This window comes from Nipponia nippon, unplaced genomic scaffold (assembly GCF_047370975.1).
Source record: "Nipponia nippon isolate SJK-2023a ecotype South Korea unplaced genomic scaffold, ASM4737097v1 scaffold_21, whole genome shotgun sequence".
Lineage (NCBI taxonomy): Eukaryota > Metazoa > Chordata > Aves > Pelecaniformes > Threskiornithidae > Nipponia > Nipponia nippon.
In genome coordinates this window covers 1,162,118-1,186,475 of record NW_028262338.1, presented here as the reverse complement: position 1 = coordinate 1,186,475, position 24,358 = coordinate 1,162,118, and the positions used below count along the sequence as shown (strand labels likewise).

The window sequence follows — 24,358 nt, the reverse complement described above, 5'->3', positions numbered from 1 at the left end:
TCCCTGAACCAGCTAACTCTATAGTCAAAGGTTAAACAATGCTGATTTGAGAGAGGACTAAAATGTATGGCAAGAACTAAAAAAAAAAAAGCAAAACCAAAAATCCCAGACTTCGACTGGTATAAGCTGATACGGAACTACACAACGCCCATATGTTTAGTCCACATAGCCTCCCTGAAATGCATGTAAGCTCTTCCCTGCTACGAAGCCTTGCTATCTTCCCTGCCAGCTGGCTCCATGTTTCTTGGAATACAAGCTGGGTAAGAGCAAGGAAGCATCCCATTGTCCTAAAGTTAAAAACTAACTCTTTTTAAAATTAAAATTACTTGCAGGAAGCCTGGTCCTACACAGGTAGGACTACAGACATCAGGACAGGGATCAGCTTCCTAGTGCTTCCTCCAAACTCTGGCTTGTGCAGCCTCTCTCCTCCTTCCATCCTCCACAACCTTGCTTAACCACAACCAAAGGAAGAAAAAAGAAAAAAAAAAAAAAAAGATGAATAGCAGCAAAAATCTCCAATTTTTTTTTTGGTTTCCTAGCAACTCTGCAGGCCAAGTTGGCAATGATTTTGTACTGAGCACTAGTTAACATGGGGTTGTTGCAGCTCTTCTCAAAGAGATACTTTAGAGTCTTTAACTGCCTGTTTCTCTCCTTTAATGCACAAGTGGAGTGCACTCTAAGGCTGCCTGCAAGATTAGTATGACACAGGAAGAAACACCTACATTTTACTTTTACCTGCTTTCCATCCTCTGATAATTTTTTACTCCACATGAAGGAACTGTGAAGAGTTCTTAAACTAGTATTTAATTAAAATTAATCAGGGGAAATGAACAAATGGAAAGGAGAATGTGCAGATTAGAGTGAAGTTATCATTAAAGATCTCCAGCCAGGGCTGACCTCACATCATATCTACGAAGGACCCAGATGCAGTTTCTACAATGTCTGTTACAAACATTTACCATCTGGGAAGGGCAAAAACCAAAATACCAGGCAACAATAAGGAGGTTAATTGTAAACCTTGATGTGGATTAAGCTTTTTAAATTATATTTGACATATAATTTGAAGAGTCATAAAAACGCATCAAGAAACAAACAATCATAGCATTAGTATTCACAGCTGGGAATATATTTTCCACTGAGAACAGCTACAAAGCTGGTAGAAATGCTCTGAGCTTCCATCATGCTGTCTAGCCAACATGCCTCAGAAAAGATCAGAAGCTGACCTGCACGGATTTAGTCTGCGTGACCCATTGGCCTCCCTGCTAGGGCTGTCAATTAGTTTCAGTTGTAATAGTGTTTTCTCCGATGTGGCAAATTGCCAGTGGGGAACTGGATTATGATCACCAAATTATTTTGCCTTTCAGCCCAGAAGTAAGTAGTTCTCTTTCCCATTAATGGGTCTTCCAGACAGGTTTAGCTGCAGTTTGAAAGTCTGTATACTGAGATGGATATACTGATTTACAGTGTGGAACAACAGAAACTTGCATTGTTCTGTCTCCAAACTTCACTACTGAAAATACTCTTATTATATAACTGCACCTGCACTCTTCAGAGGGGTAAAGACAGGGATCCAGAGTGGACCACAGCATGTGTGGTCCTTGTGAAACTCTATAGCTTTTCTTGCCCCACAGGAAATAAGCTCAATTAAAAGCAAAATGTGATGTTGATCATGGTCCTTTATTTCTCCCAACTGCAGTGAAGTCTGGGAGTAACCGAGGCAGATAATCTGACACTAATGTTATTCATTTATTTTAATTCTTCTGTTTCCAGCTACACACGTGGGAGACTCTGCTACCTACTCAGCATAAATTTGCAGCAAGATCATAATCTACCAAGAACAGGTAATTTTTGCCATGAAGAGATGACATTATGCATGATAACCAGAGAGAACAAATCCCTTGGAAACCTAATGAGTAGTGTGGTGCTAGCACACTCCTCCTGCTGACAGTCTACGCATGCCACAGTTGCAGGTTACTTCTTTGGGCCAGCTTATCCTCTGGATGTGACTGAATACATTTGACTCCAGGCATTTGGAAAGGACACTGCTTACCATTACAGTCTGTCTGCTTATACTGTCTGAGATGACAATGGGAGCAGTTTGAAATGGTACGGTGAACACTGAAGACAAAGCATTCAGTTACTGTACTTATTAATTATGACCACTTAAACACCACTATAGGCATGCAAATTGATTTATCACTAAAATGACAGCCTCTTGCTCCTGGGAGCATACAGGATCATGGAAAAGTAATACTGCGTGAGATAGTGAAAAACTGAGAGCAGGAAGGAGGAGAACATAATTTGTAACTGCAGATCCTGAGATGTGTTTAATGTGTAATGTTCCTTGGTAATGAAAAATCCACTTTGGATTTTGTGTCTTAAAAGCAATGTTGTAAGGTCTGCAGGTAGTGTTTGAAGGAAACCTGGGGGAGGAATTGTTCTTTCTGAATTTTTCAGATTTATAATATTTTCAATACAGGTTTTGCCATTTTTCACTCACTACTTTTGTTCAAAACCCCTCTGATTTTATTCTGAGTCTTACAACATTCTGTTCTTCCTTTAAGCTCAGCTATCATATTCAAGTGATAATGTGCAACAAAAATATCAGAAAATTGAATCAAGAGAACTAAAGAAGGTTCAGGATTTTCTTGATTGTTTTTGAGCTCAGCCTATGGTTTCTTGATTTCCAAGTGCTTCCCAATGTATTACAAATCTGAATGTGAAAAACCTGCTGAAATTACTTGACAACCGGAGCTTGCCTCTTGGAAATAACTAGGTATTTCTTTTTCAAGGTTTGAATAACCTAGCTAGAATAAGTAATCCATAGGACCAGGCACTAGGCCAAGGAGGTTAGATTACAGGATAAGAAGGTGCAACCTAAGGCAAAATCCCTCAGCCAGCTCTAGTAACCACAGGGACAAACGCGGAGAGGGAAGGGCAGAGGACCTCTCTTGCCATTAATTGTCTAAGTGAGCCTAAGAAGATTAGCTGCACAATTAGGTATTTAAGCAGTGCCACTCCCAGCCCAGGCAGCAGCCTGTCTAGTGTCTGCTTCAATATTATATGCCTGAGATCTGACCTTTACATGGACATTGAACTCCCTTTGCAGACCCTCAAATCCCACCCCACTCTATGCAACAGCATAGCACACACACTCCAAGAGAGCCTGTAAATCCACCCGCACAGGATTTGCTTGCCACTCGACAAATCTTACTTGTTTTTTCAAGAGCTCCTTTTCTTAACAGTCAAAAAACAAGTCATGAGAGGCAGGCACAAGACAGAACTGGGCCACTAGCAAATCTGAATGAAGTACTTGCTCTGTTCCTAGTTACAACCTTGATCAAAATATAAGCAATTTAATTTCATCATGTTTAAACCACTACTGATGAATTCTATTCTAGCTCCAGCCTCCTTGATAGCATTTGTTGTGGGATGAACTGCAGCTATTAACTGTTTTGCTCTGGTTGCCTTTTGGTATTTGATCCTGGCACTGCATGCTAAGCTGGGGCATGCAGGCTCCGCACAAGGTCCTGCAGGCTGAACCACATCTCCCCTGCCTTCTCTGAACCTGTCTATCTACCTGTGTGAGTAGAAGCAGCATACTATTTTTCTCAGCACAAACACATAGAAACAATTTCCACAAGACCACAAAGGCTTTGTGTGTTTTTTTTTTTTTCTTCCTAATCAACCAATTTATTTTGTTAGCTGTATGTGCATGCTAAGAGGGGATGCTTTTAGGGATGGGTGACTAATTATACAAGACAAGAGCAGAGAAGCTGCACTCAAATTCATTCCCTCTACAGCTAGAACCTTATTTTCTGACAATTAAATCCCCATAATGAAGGGGATGCCTTTGCATACTGCTATTACTCGTTTACATCTCTCATTACACCCTCTGAGTGCACACAAGTAATGACCGAATGAGTTCAGAGTTTAGCTCTCAAAGTAGATTCAGCATCTCTAGGTCAATGTTACATAAATAGTCAGAATGTGTGCTGGAAAAATATGCACAGTATCGCAGTATGGCTTTCTCTGCTTTGCACAGTTCTATTCTGCCAGTTCCACCAAAGCAAGGATACAGCAAAGAGATCAGGGAGATGCAAAAGAGAGAAACATAATGGACAAGAGGAATGTGAAGCAGCTTCTGCCTGCCTCTTTAAAAGCAGGGCTCGTGAGCTGCTAAAGGTCTGACATCACAGCCAAAGGCCCTGTAAGCACAGCAGTGAAACATGAAGGCTAAAACAATAATCACAAAATGTTCAGGAATCCCTGACCTAATGGGCTCTCTATGGCTCAGCAGGCTGGAGAGGAGCAGGGAAGGATGCTCTGAAACAGGCTCACAGCTCTGTTATTCTTTGCTCACCCCTGCTGCAGTGAGAACATCTGGGGCCAGGTGGATGCTGATCCAGTCCTCAGCATCACCACACAGCACTCTGTGATAAGAATAATTTTAATTTTTCTGCACCTTGTTTTTTTCCTTTTTAAAATGCAATAATGATCATTCCCTTTACCTCATGTTCCCAGACTGTCTGCCCTGCTCATGTAAGTGGTAAGCTCCTTAAGGCAAGGCTTGTCTTTTGCTATTTGTATGGGCTTTGTGTAGTGCCATCTGACCTGAGAGGCACTGCCACACTACAATATTAATAACAGATGCTGAAGCAATGCCCAGTTACAAAAATAAACACATGAAAAATATATTCATGACCCTCGTGTACAGCAAAGTGCTGCACACAGTCAGACATCCATTAGAGGAAGATGTAATATCACAGAGTGGTCTGCACTCCCTCAATCTCTTTTCTCCTTCCATAGCTTGCAATATAAATACATTCCAGATCAAAGTTTCTTAGAATTGCTTAGAACCTTCCTTACTTTATCCACCTATTTTCTATCAGATAGTGAATTGTATATTGCAAGAGATAACAGGGTTGAAATTCCTCTGGGATCATGAATATAACAGGTTGTTTTAACATTTACTTAAGTATATTTTCTTTCAAGAAAATCTAAAAAGAATAAAATTAGGCCCACAGAGGTAGAGGAAAAAAAACAAAACCAAAAACAAAACGCACACACAAAAGGGAGACACAACAGGGAGAAAATAAAACAGCTGTAAGTTAATGTGGAAACAATTTGATTACCTTCAATTCCCTGAAGTACAAAGAAGCACATGCCTAGAGCAACGGATAAGTGAAAAAGTTGCTTAGATATGAAAATTGGACCTTATTTTATTTACAAAACAATTTCCTACCAGATGTCTAGGAATCAATCACATCATCTGGCAAATCTATTTTTTTATAAGAAGTGTTGTGTCCCATTCCCCCCCCCCCTTTTTTCTCAGTTACAACATCATTTGGGATATGACTAACTTCTAGATGGTAGGTTAATCAGGGTGGGAAACCCGATAAACTAGCTGGAGTTTTTGGTGTTTGATTCAAAAGAGTTAACAAACTATTGGCCATTACAGACATAACAAAATTAAACATAATCAAAATCAGGTACTTTTCAAAAGATGTCACTTTGTTCTTAAAACAAAGAGTAAAGTTAGTAACAGCTATCACATGAGAAACATTTTAAGGTGCAACTGTAACTTCCATTTTGAGGAAGCAGAGAGATTATTATAGGAAAGGATGAATTAAGTGGACAAGCACTATTGTCATTAAACTTTCTCCTAGCAAGCACCTAAATATAGAAATCACAGCCAGCTAGCCAGCTAAACTGCTCACATAAAATCTCTTACTTTATCACTCCTTAAAATGACAAAGTCTTGAGCTGCAGCAACTTTTGTCCACAGTTTGGGAACACCTGCTTCATATTAGTCAGTCACAGAAAACCAGTAGCTTTTGCTCCTGTTACTCTTCTTTTATTCCAGGTTTTGGAAATGTTGCAAAGTCTCCTGTGTTATTAGTATCTCAGCTGGAGCTATCAGTCTTACATGAACCTTCAAGAAATCTGCACTGGAACAATCACCCCACGTGGAGATCAGAAGTTGGACGTGGCCATCTCCACTTTGGCAAATTCAACAACTGGCTCCAGTCAGGGACAAATGTCGCCCTAATTTAAATGGAAGAGCTGCACATGCACAGGGACTTGACTAAATGACAAGATGCACAAATGCATTCTGCATTGCCTGGGGCTAATGAGAAAGGTTGATTCCTCTTACAAATCTTTGCAGCAGGTGGAATCAAGTATTCTCCACAGTATATGAAAACATAAACTCTTTGAAGACCATTCTCTTCCATAGTCAAAATGAAAATGAAGTTTTAGACAAATATATCAAGACAAACAGACCACACAACTTCGAAGTTTCCACCATTAGCCTTTTTCAAATTCTAATGAGTCCTTTTTTTTCCTTGCATTGAGTCTTCAAGGACTAAGGTATCACACTATTAAATCTCTCATCCATGTCATCTAATTTACTTGGTACACTTCACTGAAAAATAATGGACCCCGTGATAAAGATCACAAATGCTATTTCAGGTCAGTCATGGGTTTTTCAGAGCTAAGAGGAAAATAACAAAGTAACAGAAAGTAAATTTAACAGTAGTAAAATCATGACTGCAGTTTCTGTACAATATATTCCATCTTCCCCTCCTTTCTTTGCCCACTCAGCTGAACAGAAATGAAAACTAACATATTCATTTACCTAGTCCTGGCTGCAAATACTGAAAGTCCAAACTGTTGGTTCAACTATAGTTTGCATGTGGTGAAGCAGATGAGTTCTTTGTCAGTTCCTTTGAAAAAACAATAATCAGTATGTCAAGCTGCATCTGTCATAAAAATATTTAAATTTTTGACATGTTCTTTTGAAAAAAATCTTTCTAATTTCAAAATACTTTTCTTCAGCTCAAGCAGCATCTGAAATTCTCAGCAGTCTCCAGCTTCCTTGAGGCTGTCAGAAATGAGAAGCATTTCTCACAGAAAATTCTTAGTTCAGCATGAAATGTTGAAAAGGGGATGTGTGGCCAAGCCAGTGATCTACATTTCAGCATTCCTGGAATAACAATACAGAGGGGAGACACAGTGGACAGATGAGCGGGAAAAGACCAGAGTTGTTAGATGAAAAGAAAAAACAATTTTGAAGAGAAATAGGGAAGAGAGAGGTGCATACTTGGCAAAACAGACAGGTAACAGGAAAGAGGTGAAAATGGAGGAAACGGAAGTGGAAACCTGAAGATCAGGAAGTATACAGGGAGTATCCTGGGAATAAAGTGTACTGGGAGTAGGGGCAAAACTGAGGACTGTGCATCACATTGAAGGTCTCAGTAACTGGGTAGAATTAACTTGAGAATTCAATGACCAAGGTCAAAAAATGAGACAAAAGAAAGGGATTTAGCCTTATATGGTCCTAGCAGATTATTTCTATTTCAGTATGGTGTCATTGCTCTGCATCTACATGAGAAAGTTGGCATGATTTCCTTCTCTGGACTTTACTGAGCTGGTAGAGATATTGCAGCTTTAAATAATGATTTTAGTATGCTTTATGGGGATGATTTTTTTCCATGACTACAAGAGGCTGTGAACCAAATCTCTATGATACTTTACTATGTAGGTTTTGGAACTAGTTGAACTGCTTATGACCTTCACTTTGGCGATTTATTATATCACTGATTTGAAGACTAATTTTCATGACAAATATGAATAACTTGGCTGTTCTGTATTCTCCCTATTTTCTCCTTTAAAAATATTACACATATTATCACAGTGGTTCTTAGACCACTTAGGTATGCTTCATATAGCCGGTATTTTGATATGTAGGTATTTCTGGTTTTGAAAGTTGGAATGATGAAATTTCATAGAAAATTGGTTATTAATTAAAGTAAGTATAGAGGATACAGATGCGCACAGCTGCATTTTCTAGCTCTTTCCATTTTAAACAGCTGCAACATTCTGTGACAAACCAAGATCCCAGTTTTGTATTCTAGGTTGCTAATTAATTATTATCTTTTACAGCTTTAATCAATGAACTGCTAAAGCTAAGCCAGACGAGTGTTCTGTGCCTTTCTTTGTAAATTAACCTTTAACAGTCTCAAAGCAGCAGCACTTTTGGCCCCTGCACATTCTTTGCAGTGACTACTTGACAAGTCTTAATTAGCCCCTTTTTCTGTAGATAAGGAAGGTCATTTGAAGAAGGTGTATAGAAACTCACTGACATTTAAGAAGAAATTGTTCTGCATTTACAACCACAATGTAAAGCTATATCATATAAAATATGTTGTACCTGAGGTCTTATAGCACTCAGTTAGTTTCTTAGGCTCTTTCTCTTTAAGTCGCACTTTTAGAAAAATACTTCAGAAGCCAAGAGGCTTGTGAGAGTATTGTGGTCCCCTATGAGCTTTTACTAGAGTGTTATGCCTGCTGAATTTCAAGAACAGTGTCTATTGCAACAGTGAGAGAGTCAAACTTAAAAAAAAAATAAAAAATCATTCATTCCCTTCTATGCTGATGTTAAATGGACTTAAAGACACAGAGAGATCAAATGATTATTCCATTAAAAGAACTAACTACAGTGTGGCTTTCTGTCCCCTCATCACAATCTATTATCCAATCTCAGTGTGACAATCTTCTTTCCAGTGACATATGCTCAGTAGTCACTCAAGAGTTGACACTGTGCCATTCCCAATGCTATCTGCCTCCTGTAGACATTCTAGCATCCCTTTCCAATTGTTTCCCTCTACCAGATCCTCTGTGCTCACATTCCTATTCCAAAATTTTTACTGGTGTCCCCGCTCATGTCCTTAGATTTCTCTGCTCAGATCTCTTCTGCTTACACTAATGCCCCGTCTCTCATCTGAGCCCTTCTCATACTGTTCTGCTGGAAGAAAGTGTCACTTTCTGACAGAATGTTCTTATTCAAGTAGGATTTACTTGCTTGACATACAAATTACTCTGTGAAACAGAACTGTGTATACCACAACTTACACTAGATAATTATAATTCTTTCTTCTCCTATCAAGGCATTCTTCGACATTTTTATTAAAATCCACGCAAGCATTCATTTCGCTTTCTTCACAGCTTTCCCACAGACATTCCATTCACAACACTCTACCCCAAACCAGCCGTACAAAACTTACTAGGAGGGCTGACTTTACCTTTCAGATTATTTTGCTTATTTGCCATATTTATACTTGCTTCTCATTTAATTTTCAGTATTCATCACTTATTCTACAGCCCATGCCCCATTGATGGGCCTCTTCTGCATTCCATGTGACTAGAGCAGGAATCATCCTCCAAGAGCAACATAAATCTATCCCAGAGCAACTGTAGTTCCCAGCATAAAACCTAAGAGTCTCTATAATCTTTCAGGACAGTTTGAGAGTATATGGGCATGGGATAACCCTAGCTAGCATGGCATGTGTAAAAAAGGTCACAGTTAGGCAGGAGGTAAGGAACAGCAGGAAAAACTGAATAAAGAGAGGAAAGCTGTGACAGACACAAACTTCAGAGGAGAAACATTGAAAGAGTCAGGCTTGGGGTGATGGGAAACAAGGAGATATATACATCTTTGTATAAATATTTTTTATATATGCAAGCATATATATATTAAAAAAATATATACATACATATATAGCACATACAGTCCTCTTCAGACCTGGAGCTGATTTCTGGGTTTCTTGGTTATAATATTGTCCCGCCTTTTCAAGTAGCTATGAAACCCTCTCCTGCTTATTTCTCTTAAGGAATAGTAGCCAATATTACTACTGCTGTTTACTTGGCCAGTTCAAGGGATAAACATATGAACCATGAATGTCAAGCATGGAGGACTGCCCATGTTGAGATCAGTAGATTCTCACACAGTATAACTGCTTTTTTCATAAGAGTGCTTTAAAAAACAAGGCTACCACCTTTCTTCCCCAGCTAATTACTTGGGAAAAGTAAAAAAAAAAAAAAAAAGACAGCTATACTTAGAAGAATGTTGCCACTGCAAAATTAGAAGCATAGAATTAGCATATTTTAGGATTGCATTTGCCTATGCAACCTTAATTCAGTCCCTTGTGCATATTCGTAAGGCTTAGACACTGAAATCTTAGCTTCCTTGAAGTCAGTGGGCTATTTGTCATGGACTTCAGAGATGCCAGGGTTTTACCCATGGCCTTCATCTATGTGCTTCCAAATTTCAGATGCAGATTTTTCCATGTTTACAGAGCTGTCTGAATGGAAGTATTTTTTTCCCCTCTGTATATGTGGTGTGTGGCCCAGTGCCTTATTTACTGCACACATATAAAGCCTATATTGGATAGAGGATTTAAAATTCCTCATAGCTGTTTTTCATCACAAAACCTTATCGTTCTCCTGAGTCTTATACATCCTATGAATACATCTTTAGACTCTTTTGTGAAGCACTTGCATTACCAGTTCTGTGTTGTGACTGGAACCTGGAGCACAAAGTACATACAGATTTGTCTAATGCCCAGTAATTCTAAGCTCTGAACTATGCATAGGTCTGATTTATTCAGAATCTTCAGTGTTGTACATTTAGAGCAAAGTTTCTGTTCATCTTAGTTTCTATTACGAGCTCCTACCATTTCTGCAAATCAAGATCCATTTATTCCAAGTTAGGCATCCAGAAAACAAAGTTCACTCAGATTAGTGGTCACCTACAGAAAGTCCAATATAATTGTCAAATCTGTTGAAGGACATAGAGCAGAAACCAGAAATCTGTCTGCATTTCCTGGACTCACTATATAGCATGTGGGGGACAAACGAGATGCCCCAGAGAGCTAAACCCAATGCTATCCTCTACCCAGAAGGAGTTTGAGCCTTCTTGTCCCACCTCACTTGGAAGTATCCTGACTACAAACCTACAAACTATTGGACTGGTGCATAAGAAAATACAAAGACAATTAAAAAATGTATCGAGATTCACTGTCCCCTGCATGAGTGAAATATGCAATAAAGTCAATAGGAGTGTTGTCAGTCCAATGAGGACCAGGTTTTGCTTGGGCAACACATATTTGCTGAAACATCATGTGATGTTCGAGTACAGCTATGCATTAGGAATTAAGGATTTATTGATTTAACACTTGACTTGTTCATCCTTCTTAAAGTGTTCCTATGACATCATCTTTGAATGCTCTCATTGATTAACTCTCTGAATCTGTCTCTGTGAGGCATCTTATCTGTGGCTTTTGTGGATTGTTAAATTAAATGAAAGGCTTAGTGACAAACTGATTGGGACTAATCAATTGACTAAAACAACTGCACGGAGAATGTGTGCACAGAACAGGCTTCGAAGTGGTTTCTAGTAATCAGAAGTCGAGACCTGCAGCTGTCACAGTATGCTGATGATACCAGAGATAACAAATAGCTTATCTAGAAGTTTATTTGGACACAGGTGCACTCCATTCATATGCAAATAATATATCAGGAGCAAATGCATTTGTTGACTCAATCGACTGCAATTGACCATAATGAGTTGAATCTTTTCTGAAAAGCATCAGTTGTGTATGTTAACCTGAAGAAAAATATTACAGGTCTTGAACCTAAGCCAGAAAAAGAAAGAAGCATTGAAAGAGGTATTTGTGGAAAACTGCAGATGGGAGTCTCAAACAGTGGTAGTAAATTGCTGAAAATGTGATGCATGAAGATGTACTTAAGCTATGAGAATTAACACAATCATTAATCCTAACTGAGATATCCCTATGAATTGCCTGTTTGCTATTAAGAACCAGGGATATCTGTAGCTTTTGCTTACAAGAGAAGAATATTACCTGACACCCACTAAAAAAAAGAGCTAATTAATGTTATGCCAGGGTCACTAATCCCTTGGGAGCAAAGACAAAACACCTGAGTCTTCATTGTGCAGGAAAAAAATATTCATTTACAAGGAACTAGATTCACAAAAATCAGATTTAAAGGCAGCTGTAACTAGCATGGATATTCCGTAATACGATTTTAATTAGTCACATTTTCCTGTATGGCAGAAAAATTTCCTGTTGCTGAAGATATTTCTTGAAAGCTGTTTGAATACATTTCCTAGAAATGAAAACCACAGAGAAACAATGATCTACAATGCTCAGTCCAAGGGCCAAGAGCTTTGGCATTTGGACTGTCACCTCTCCAGCTGCCCAGCTCCACAAGGCCTCCTGCCAGCTTCTCCTCTCACTATGCCTTACACGTTTCTCCATCCTACATAGCCACCAACACACAGAGCAGCATGCGTGACAGGGATGCATTCATTGCACAAGTGCCTCATTGCGTGGTCATGGAGGGAAAGAGCAATAAGAGCCAAGGGTTACTGCTGCTCCTCAAACAAAGAGATGTTCAGGTTTCCAAACTGAGTCTAAAACGATAAGACCCAAGAAAAATAGTAGGGAGGAGTCCAGATAGTGGAACAGGGCTCTGAGACCCAAATGCCAATGGACCTGGTCAGAAGATGGGATCATCCTACCTTTGCATTTACATTCAAGTATTTAGAAATCTGCATAACCAGCAAGCAAACATCTGGGTGAATATTTGCATCCATACTGAACTTGGTAAAAGGTAATACACTAAGCACTCAGTCAAGGATGATTAGTGCAGCTGAAAAGCCTGAGGGAATCCCTTGTAAAGGTTAGAGTGTACTTGTGGCGACATTTTCAAATGCAAGCTCAACACTTATGCACCCTTCATAACATGCATGAGCTGTGTCTTCCTGCAACAGAAGGAAGAGCACACAAAAACCAGGTAATTATAGCCTAGGGGCCCATTATATATTATATTAATTTCCAAATCTGTTTCTGCACACAACCCTTCTGCAACACCAGTGCAGGTTTTGCTGGGCACCATTAATTCATGGATATGTTGTAACTGTGACTGCAAATCCTCAAGTTGCTCCTCTGCCCTTTATCCAGGTAAAATTCCCATTTAAGCCAAGGGAAAGTTTTGCACCAAAAAGTATTAAATAAAGCAGCTCTCATATATTTTCTGCTGGAGATCCCACTTCTCAGCCTTTGACCTGCCTCTGTGATATGAGTGTCACTCCTCATTTGAATTTCTGGAGGACTCAACAATGCTCGCAGAGCTGTCATACAGGGCTCACAACCCTACGCAGGGCATCCACTAAGTTGACAGCTTAGTTTGGACATGACTGAAACCGCGGATCACACCAGTGACTGGGTGTTCCACTACCTCTCTATATTATTCCTGCTCCATCATAAAAAGTGAGAATATTTTGTTGCCTGCACTGCAAAGGATACAGGTGATTTTCTTTTCTTAACTCAATGAGGACCTTTTGCCAATTCTTATTGACTGCTGTGAAGTAATCAATCAGTGACTGAGTAAATGAAGCTACATTCTAAAATGTATTTTTTGTCATTTATTTAGACAAGCAAATAATAGTTTAGTTTCCATCATCATGTACTAGAGAATGAAAATAGCTAGGAAAAAAATAATAGGTCTGATTTCACCACAGAAAATGAGAAGAGACATTCAAAGAGACTTACTGGGTTTGTACAAATAACAAAGGGAGAACCGATAAGCTCCTACCCCAGTTTTACTGTTCTTTTGAAATGGAGGGCAAATCAGCTCTAGACCTAAGCATTTTGAATCTGAATACACACATCAGAACTGAAGCCCTTTCACTACACAAACCAATAACTTCTAAAGGCACGGTGAAAGCTGGGATCAAGGTATCTTATCTCCAGTGCTCATCTGAGACTGAGTAAAGTAAAAGATGTATTTTATGATTCATTATTCCACTCTACCTAGATTCCACAGACTAATTTACAAGAACTTTACTCAGGCACACAAAACAGAAGAAAAACTAAGACGGAAGCATTACGAAGTCCACTTCAGTTAACATTAGTTCCTCATATATATTCTGGATTTTCACACCCTTACCTGGAGTAGTACTGGAGACTGTTGGCCACTGCTGATCAGGCCCTCCTGGTCCTCCACGTAGGACTCCCGCCTCCTCCATATGCACAGCACTGAATAAGCATATATTAGATTAGATAATAATAATTAGTGAGATTATACAGTTCCCCTCTGCCCTGGGCTTTATAACCGTTCCTTTTCTAGCTGCTCTTCAAAGGTCGTAACTGTTTGTCGCTGTGCTAACAAATTCTGCTGGAGCACTGGAGAACTAGCTATTTTGACTTGCAAAAATTATCTTTGATTATTTACTAAAACACAGTTGTGGCATAATTTATAAAACAAACATACCTGCAGGACACTTTGCTTTCATCGACTGGAAGTAGCTAACAAGGAAATTACACAACTTCTTTGCTGTTACGATGTATTAGCATTAAAGCAAATGATAAAAAGTTGGTGAAGTTAGTTCTGAGCTTCTGTCATTACGCTTCTTTAACAGATCCCGCTTTCCGGCACTACTGCATTCTTCTCATGAGCAATTCAGAAAGATAAATGTATTTTCTCAAATGCAGAAACTAACACAGCAAATTTTACAGTGTCACATTGTGAGCACTTGGCCTTGAAAGCACCAATCTTGCTATTAGGCAGCACCTCAAATGGAAGGAAAAGAAAAAATCTGCTACTTTTAATGCAAAACTAGGCAACTAGGCACGTATTTGTGTGCAATTCCTTAGAGAACCAGGATTCTGTGACTGTGTTCCTGCTCTCTGCTTATCTGCTTCTCAGCTCCCTTCCACACTCCCAGTTGAACTTAATGGGCAGTTTCAACCAAATATGACAGACATCAAGGGTCCTATGCATACCAAATTTCTACAAGTTTTATTAAAAATTAGCATTTTGTGAAAATCATCAGTTGGGCAGGTCACACAGGCTCAGAACCTGAGATTTCAGGTAAGGACAGGGGCTGCTGATGTGAGGGAACAGAGGAACACATACAATTTCCCAGAAAGGCTTCATTAGCTCCCCTGCTTGTGCGATGATTTGCTTTAAATGAGCTCTGACTTTTCATTAATTGTTCAAGTAACTTCAGGCAAGATCTTGAACTCTGCATAGAAAGGAATGTGGACCCACAGGATCATGTTGGGAACACACAAGAGCATGCCTGACTCTGAGGACTGGTAGATAAGATGTTCAGGTAGACAGAATTCCTGCTTCAAGATTCTGCTCCCCAGACTGTTTACTCATTTTGAAGTAAGCAGTCAGGGATTAAAAAAAACCCCAACAAAACAGCAGGAACATAAAAGAAAGAAACCAGTTCGCCCAACAGGTCACAGGATCAAGCTTGCTCTTTCTTTCTTTCCTTTTAGTCCCTGAGGTTTAGGTTCCTTTTTACATAGCAGCCCAAATTCAGCTGGAGAGGTACACTGTGCCCTCAACCACATGAAGCACAGTCTCAGGGATGGACGTTCTGAATCTGAGTTTTGGACTTCAACCTTATGAAGACTCTTCAGCGGATAATGGATAGAAGGTGATGACTACAGTCCCATTGCACCAACAATTTTGGGAAAAGCATACTGTCCTGCACTTTGTAGTGCCACTAGGAACTACCGCAGCCTTATAATTGCATCTAAACCTGTAAGGTAGTCTTATTAATCATGTCAGATTACACCTGAATATATAACCAGTTTTCTAATCTGCTCAGGAAGGGAGAGCAAAGATACTATTTTATTTAGGCTCTACAAAAACAACTTTATTGTCATTCTTTTTTTCCAGGTGTACTGAGTAGCAAATTATAGCAGAGACTGCTTGCAATGTTAGGCAGAGGACTTTCAAAGATGTCTAAAGAGATTTGGACACAGCCTCACTTTTCCTTCTTTGAAAATCCATCTCATATCTTCAAAATGTCCTTTAAATTGTGTTAATCATCTTGATTGCACCATGTGGTTAATAAACCAACTGCAGGAGCAGCATACTTTTATGCTAACAAGAGACAAGAAGATGGAAAACGCATCAATGCTGCAGACAGTCTATTGAAACATATCAGCGTGGATGATTACAGGGAGCTTTAAAGTAAACAAGAAGTGTATAATCAGAGTTAAATAATTCAATAATTGGAGCAATTATGCTTTGACAGTCAATGTATAAAAAGGTAGGAGGTAAACACAAAAAAGCACACATCTATGGTAGTATAATAATAGCACAAGATGCAGTCAGACTGAATCTGTAACACTTGGAGACTGGAAGTGACAGCAGCAGAACTCAGGTGCTTTCCATCTCAGCATACAGATATTGTCAGTCTAGGGCATCCGAGGAGCCAGACAGCTTTGTCCTTTTCACAGAGGACAAAGACAGAATTTTCCTTCATATGGAGAAACACCATACATACCTTTGCATTCCTGCCCTTAGAGATGCAGAGTAGCGCCAGTCAGGATTGGGGTGTTTTGGCTGTAGAAACAAAAGCCCAGGATGACGTTGTTAACGTATGTTAAATGTGCTGAAAAGCATATGCATCTGGCTAATTTTGTCAGAAGAGTCGATATGGAGCTACTCGATTTTTGTGAGCCTTCAGAACTGCTAAATCCTTCTACAAATCTAAAGAAACTTTCAAGTGGACGCACAGAGATTGTCTCTGTAACAAAGAAACTTGTTTGCATGCCAAGGCCTTTGGCTAGAGATGATCTCTGTGGAATGACATTTAATGCTGGAAACTGGTGGACAGTTATTTCATACATTCATCAACATTCTGCACATAGGAAAACAACAACATCGTAAATCCATAATACACATTGGTTTTTTACCTGATAAGCCGAGGAAAGTTGAGCTCCTGCACTGAATAGCATCTGCTTGACGACGTATAAAATACAGCCCCCTGTGAAGGGGACATGCGGGGTAGTCTGTTTGCTGTGAGGTTTCTGCTGGCATTTAGTGTACTGCAGAGGACTGCACTAGATTGCACCAGATTTGCAGACTGCAACAAGTCTTTTATCAAAGGCAGACATGTTCTTTCATAATATCAAGAATGTCATTCTCCACATTCATGAGAGGGCATAAGAGATGGAAAGGGAAAATAGCCAGCAATACCCTTTGACCAACAAACCTCAGCATATGCTGAACTGCTGCAGAATGGCTTGCTAAATAAGGAGATAATGAAGAAATCCTCTGTTGATCAAAATTTGCTCCAGAAAATCTCTTTTGCATTGTCAGGGGACCATGACAATAATTTTCAACTACAGCCAATGAATGCAAGCTCAGGTCCTTTAAAATTAAGCCCTCAGCACCTAACAAGGTTATTTCGCAGGATTCTCAAGACATTATTCTGGAGGTGATATTGCAGCCAGTGCTTAACTTCAGGCCCCAGAATTCAAAGAGAGAACTTATGTCCAGACATATAATGGACTACACTCATTCCTGGTGTGTCTTGGACAGTGCCAAACACACAAATAATATATTACAGTAATGGTTTAATTCTCTTCAAGCTGTTGGAGGCAGATCAGAAATGAATTTTGTCCCACTACTTGAAAGAGAAAAAGAAAGTGTTGAATGCTCTGAATTATTTAAAGCCAACTCTGTCTTTCCTCTTGAGGTTTGGAGTATGCTTCTCCCTGGATCAATAGGTTTTATTCAAACAAAAATGGAGCAATTACAACTTACACTATCGCTCTATCACCGTATTTCCTGGGTCCAGCATCACTCAAGAGTGAGATGCTCATCATCATCCTACTATTCTTTATGGTCTGAGTTACACAAAAGGGAGGAGGCTGCTCTTTGCAACCACACATTAAACATCTGTGCTAGCAATTTCCTTCCCACTTAGCCCCCAGTTCTCTGGCATGCTTAAGTTCTGCTGAGTCTAGCAGAAAGTGGTGTGACATTATGCACGGTTCCAGTATTTTCCGATTCATTCCATTTTGGCCACAGTCCCAGGGATGTCAAAGCAACTCTAAAGTCAACCATGTAGTAACAGTCAATGAAAGATAATAACACACCCTGACCAGAACCTTTCCTGAGTTTGCCTTTCTTGATGTATGAAGGGTGCTGACACCAGAAGATTTGGCTTTTTCTCTCCTGGGGATTTTTCTCATAGCAGGGGAACTGCCAGACTGGGGGTGGGGGGAAAGCCCCTTTGATCTTTTTTGGAGTGGGAGAGGCGCAGGTTACTAATTTGCACAGGCTTATAGGCAGTGTGAGGAAGAGGAATCTTATCACAGTCCCAGGCAAAACACAGATGAAGTGAGATTACATCAAAGAGCTGGAAAAGTCTGACACAAGTTGGGTAGCAGCGAGAAAAGAGGAAAATGGCCACTCGCTCACAGTATATAGATTTTTGTTTTTCAGCTGAGAGCTTTCCAGCTCTTGGCTAGAAGACAAAAACCTATGTTTTGTTGCAGTGGGAACTTTCAGACACCAGATCATAAATGGGTGATGATGGCTGGAGAAACTCATCAGTTAGAAATTCATCTTTCATTCACTCCATATGCATGGACCAACATTCACCATGTCAATATAACAGAAACAGCAGCAATTAGGAGATTGTAGTATTTTCAAAGGTTACCATCCGGAGGCTGTGGCATCTTGTGGTTACTCCCAAACAGTTCTCTATCTGCTATCACTTTTTAGGCAGAGCTGTAGTGCTGCTCCCAGAGGAGCAGAGGAATGAAGGAGGGGACAGGATTGGAAAAATATACTCTGGAGATGAAAAGATCTATTGGCACAGTTGACTTTCAGGGGCTGTTTTTTTCGTTTTTAACTGTGGAAAAAAATCAATGTCTGGGCTTCTCTACTTTTTGAAGTCTTCACAGCAAGAACAAGAGGAGCAGGCAGCTGAGCAGCAGTCTGCCTTTGTCTAAACCTATTATCACCCAGTTTTACCGGGTGTGAACTGCTTGACTGGGAGCTTTCAGACCTCAGCAAGAGATGCAAGTTTGTCCCACCCTTGTGTTATCACAGGCCAATGTCCTGCAACTGGCAAAATTGGTGAAAGTCCAATTTTGTCAGTTTAACTGGCTTCTCCTTTTGTTCTGCTACAGACTGTAATCTTTAAGATCCTCTGGTCGTAAGAGAAAAGTTGTTTCAATACACCTTTAAATGAGGTTGGGCAATTAAGAGGGAGAAAAGCAGAAAAGCATGACCAAGAATAGAAGTCACAGCATAGTAGAAGAAGCAAACCTGTTCAGTAATATCTTTCCCCAGTTCAGGTGCAGCAGTGTTGCTTCTTATAGATCCATCAGGCATTCACAGTCTGTATGCTTGGGTTGGCTATGAACAGTCCACCTTTACCAGATCACCCACTGAAACCTGCTACATTGACATGAGCCGTCACACAGCACACAGTCACTGTCATGCCACGATATGGCCCATCTCAAATTAGAACAGTGTCTTCAGCACAGTCCCAGGGAACAGGAGTCTGCACAGCGGCCGTGCACGGGCTCCTCTGCAAAGCCCTGTCCCAGGCTTTGCTGTGAGAATTGTAGCTGTGTCATAAATCAACACCACCAGGACAAGGTACAGCTGGCCAGGAAGCGTGAGTACAGAGAGGAAGCACAAAGAAGAATAGAGACTCTGAAGCTGCCCAGGTGCTTCCCAGTTGTATATCCCCATACTCTCGCTATGTCACACAATGCTGACAAAGATAATATTGTTCCTTTTACCTTCCCAGCTCCCAACTCATTACAAGACCCTGTTTATCACATACCAGCCCATTCTACTATCTTTAAGGTAATCTTATCCTGCCATTTCCCTCAGATTTTTGGAGGCCATGTATCAAGTCCAGTGGTTCTGTCCTTATCACTCATCAGTGGAGGTGAGGGAAATCACACGATCCAGCACAGAAGTAATCAACCATTCCCTGTTTCTCCCATCACCTGCTTTTTCTGATTTAGTAACAGCACACATCATCATAGCTGTGAGATGAGTCAGAACCTGTCCAGGTGCCTATAGAAGTGGTTGTCACTGCACTAGGTGAACACCTCACGCCAACAGTTTGCTCCTGCTGGTTCTTCCAGGCACCAGGGTTACATTCTGCCAACCACATAACCACAAGCATTAACGTGACTAGTCATAAACAACAAACCCCATTTGAAAGTCTGATAAACAAAGCGAATGTATAATATAAAATGGAGCCACATTAGTAGGAAAAAAGCTCATGCAAAATTTTACACAGTTGTTTTCAAATTGCACAGCATGGGTTAATTTAAGAATAATTTCATTGGTTCATGGAGAATAAATTTAGTTGAAAATACATTGTTACAAACATTTTGCTCAGTTCTTTTTTTTAGCTAATACTTTAACACAGTAAGGATTTGTCGCTGGGATAGAAGGAATTTCTAAATTTTTTTTATGTTATCCTGATCCCATATTCATGAAAATCAATGCAAAGGCTACTATTCACTTCAGTGGGTGTTAGAATAGAGCCTGCTTGACGTAGAGAAGTGTGAGTCAAACATTTACAAACAGTTACCAGATGATGAGACTGCTAAAAACATCCCACACCATTCCTATTTCCACACAAATGCATAACAGAATGACATAAGGCATAATTATCAAATATATCTGCTTTGAAGCAATAATAAAAGGCCTTTTAGAAGCCCTGACCACATACAACTCTGCTTATTTTCCAGTGAGATAATGCTGACAGATGTGGGGAAACAGAAGCTTCTATTCCTGATTTCCTTCTGTAAATGTTTAGAATTAATTTGATGTGGAGAACAAACTATTTATAGGCTGAACATGTGTTTATCATACAAGAAATCACAACAGAAACTGGGAAAGGGTGTAATTCAGAATTACAAAGATTTTCTTCCTGGCAGTGCTCATTTGCATTCCTAACTCTGAGAAAACTAAGATGAAGGTAACAGGCAAGTGCATCTGTAAAGTGTATTTAATGAGTTCCAGGAGAAGGAAAACTCCTCTGCTTAATACTGGATGCAAATTTCTGCTGGCACAGCAGTAAGCATCAAATCAAGAGTCTGACTGCCCTGAAGCACAGAGCACTGTCGCTGCTTAGCAGAACAGGTTCAGATGCTGCCACTAAACAAAAGAACAAACATTTATAGTTAACCTTTACAATGTTAGCCGGGCTGGAGAATTTCCTAAAGGCTTAAGTTCTTGAACTGAGATTGTAAGATATTCCACCCTTAATACCTTTAAAGCCTCTGTGAGAAATCTCTTTGAAAGACTGCTCCATACAATGCTGTGGGCTGACTAGATTTAGACACTTCAAAACACGCTTTCGTTTTAAAGCAGTATCAAGATGCGTTCAACGGAAGTGTTGTTTGTTTTTTTCCATGTTTTTAGCAAGCTGGTCTTGAAGTGCAAAATACAGAGGAAGAGCCAGAAGCAGAGCAAACAGCCATAAAACTCCAATGAACCCTGGGTCTTACCATCACTAACATCCAGCTTTTGTTCTTTCTGAAAAGTGTGCATAGAACACCATGCAAATTTATTTACAAACATCGCATGAAACATCGTATTTTGTCAGCCACATGTGTCACCAGACAAAAAAGGGTACAAGGAAATGTATAATCAGAAGAGTTGATATCTATTTCTATCAAGTATCCAGACTGCCCACTCATCATTAGGAGTGTGCCAGACTGCCTTCTGGGGCAGAAAGCTTCAGTTAAAACATTTGTTGATTTGATTATTATTCCCTGCATTAAAGGGAAAAGGTTGTCATGAGACGCAAGACATAATAAATGAGCTTAACTGCACAGAACATTAAGAACAAGACAGGAGAGATGAAAAGACAAAGCAAGGACCAGATACTAACTACTCAGACATCACTCGGCATCTTAACAGGCATATGAGGAAAGGGACTCCAGACTAAAGAACTGAAACCTTTCCTAAAAAGGACAGATCATCATGGCAGCAGTGCCCAGTAAAACAAAAAAACAAACCAAAACAAAAACAATCACATCTTCACGCATGCCCTTCACATCTGCATGCCCCCTACCCCTTTCGAAAGGCAGGGATCCAGGCTGCCCATAACCTCACACAGTGCCAGCAATGAAGCCACAATATTTTGCTATCTCTATATTTTGCCTGCATTGCCTTCCTGGTCACCCTGCAGTAGTTATTTAGCTGATGAGAGAATGATAACCATTATCCCCATGTTCTGATCCTTATCACCAGACTCCTGCCAGCAATAACTGTTTCTAAGGTTTTCAGTGCAGCTGTGTTACTACATTTCTTCTTTTATAAAATACACTTGATGTGAGATATTCTTATAAACCTATAAAGGATCATACAGGCAAGCAGGGTGAATGCAGAAACACAGGCTCTCTTGCAGAACAAAGTTCCCATTCCACCATCACAACACTAGCAGTACATGTCAGAATAGTCACACGGGAATCAGCGCTTCAACAGATACAAAGAATTCCCTACCTAACCTTAATACACTGGGGTTTCCCTTCCACTGCATCCTTCTAATGGCCCAATGAAGTCAGTCACAACTTAGTGTAAAGTAATTATTAGCATCTTTGTCCTTACTCGTGAATATGAAATGGACTAAGACCTTATTGCATGGGGTGTTACTGAGATAAGTCCCAAATACTTTTGAAAAGTTTTTCCTCTCACTGTATAAACATTTGCAAAATATTAGCCTCCGTGAAAACCCACGTACGATGTGCATGCACAGAAAGCCCATTCACCCGGTCCTATCCTCATCACTGAACAACTAATAGAAGATCAAGTTCCAGAAGCTCTAAAAAAAAAAAAAAAAAACCAAAACCACAAACTACCTGTTCACATTACCCAAAAGTAACATAGACATCAGAGATTAACCTTCTAAATCAACACAAGGACAACGATGCCTGTTGCTATGCTTCACAGGTGAAGGCAAGGGCTTTTAAAGACTGATTAAGAGTTCACTTTAACTAAAAAGAGAAATATGTTTCTCTGAAGATCTAGTAATACAAAGATCATTATCCTTAAAAAGTAGAATTTGGTGTTGCTAAGCAATAGATGGCATTTTCAGTGCATATGCTGAGCTTGAAACAAGGGAAAGACAGGATTTTATGCTATGTAATTAGCTAGGAACTAGTAATTAGTGAATGCCATTACATTCACCCATTTCCCATGTACACCTGGCATTGATACATCTTCATAGTATGTACTGCCACAGGACAGTTTAAGAAGCAGAGACCTAAGAAAAGAACTTGTAATGAGTAGAACTTGTCAGAATTTCACCTCTGTTTATATCATACAGAACTATTTGAATAACTGATTCCTCTTTTGGATCATAACTCCACACAGGCCCGCATTAATTAATTTGTTCTATACATCTCTCTACTTTTGTACTCCAAGTTTGGGCTGGCTTTGCTGCCACTGCCTGATCTGCACTGGTGTTCAAAACTTGCTTATTCATTGCATTCAATGGAGTAACCCCTAAAATGTGATAGGAATCTGTCTGTTAAACTAATTTCCTACCGGTCTTGCATCCCAAGTGAAGCCATTTTCAATTATTGCTCCTCTTTTTTCCCCCAGAAAATCAGATTTAAGGTGTATATTCACTCTTTGCATGAAATATAAGCATACATGCTTATAAAGTATGTCTCATTTTCCCTCCTATATCAAACAGATTTCAGTCATTTTATTATACTCAGAAAGATTTTAAGGTACAAAAACTGTGCAGAAAAAGAAAAAATACCTCCCCCATACCCTGCCACTGTGATTTATAGAAAAACACTGCATTAGTTTTAAATGGATTAGTTTGGAATGGATGATCATTACTCTCTAAAAGCATTTTTATGGAAGACATACTAGTTCTTAAGATTTGTGCATCTTTGTGTAACTAAACAACAGTTGCAAAAGATGTTACTATCTTCTTATATGAATAAGTATAAAGAAATAAGTTATATGTCCATGGCAAGAATGCACAAGTCAGGCTCCTTTCTATCCCACCACAGTTACTCCCCTAGCTTTCCCACATCCAGAGGCATAGCACACATTAGTGCATGAACTGGTCTTACATCTGCCACAATTGTAGCGTACAAACAACACACAGCAATTGCAAAATTTTCCTTTTGTGAACCAGAATTAGTCTCTCCTGTGAGTGCTTCTTGGCTTAGTTTCCATACGTACAGAAAGGAAACTGTACAGAGCATGCAAACCACACTGCAAGCTGCCTGTATGCTAGCATAAAACAACCATTAATTCTTCACTGTGGGAAAATATTGAAAAGGTTAATATGCTGCTGGTCAAACCATAGGTATTAAACAATTTTCAATAGCAACCCAGCAGGTTAGAAGTTGTCACACTGTAACATGATGGTAACTTGCTGTAATTCTTTACAAAGATGTCACTGGATTGTCACTGCAGCATTGGGTAGAACAAACATTATCAAAGGAGGGACTGCAGTTTTCAGACAACTAAAACGTGCCCACATTAGTAAGCAAAGCATATTATTGCAATGATCTAAACTCAACAGTTTTGCCCAGGTCTGAAATCAATGAAGTAGCAAACATCTATAACTGCCATAAAGTAATCTATTGATTTCCAGGCTAAATACTTTTTAAATTTTTTTCCTGCAATATTAGTTTTAGCATTAAAAATTTAAGGCCACACGTGTCATTCC

The 24,358-nt window shown here is 39.6% G+C and overlaps 1 protein-coding gene across 3 annotated transcripts in view; it reads right to left on the bottom strand.

Annotated features, from left to right (window-relative positions):
- LOC104011917 (protocadherin alpha-C2) overlaps nucleotides 1-24,358 on the bottom strand; it is a 101,169-nt gene that overhangs the window by 22,177 nt on the left and 54,634 nt on the right. For all 3 annotated transcript variants that reach the window (XM_087760119.1, XM_087760118.1, XM_087760120.1), the window contains exons 2-3: nucleotides 16,175-16,233; nucleotides 13,816-13,904 (exon numbers count right to left, since the gene is read on the bottom strand). In XM_087760119.1, coding sequence (XP_087616245.1) covers nucleotides 13,816-13,904; nucleotides 16,175-16,233 — 148 coding nt within the window. The remainder of the gene's footprint in view (nucleotides 1-13,815; nucleotides 13,905-16,174; nucleotides 16,234-24,358) is intronic.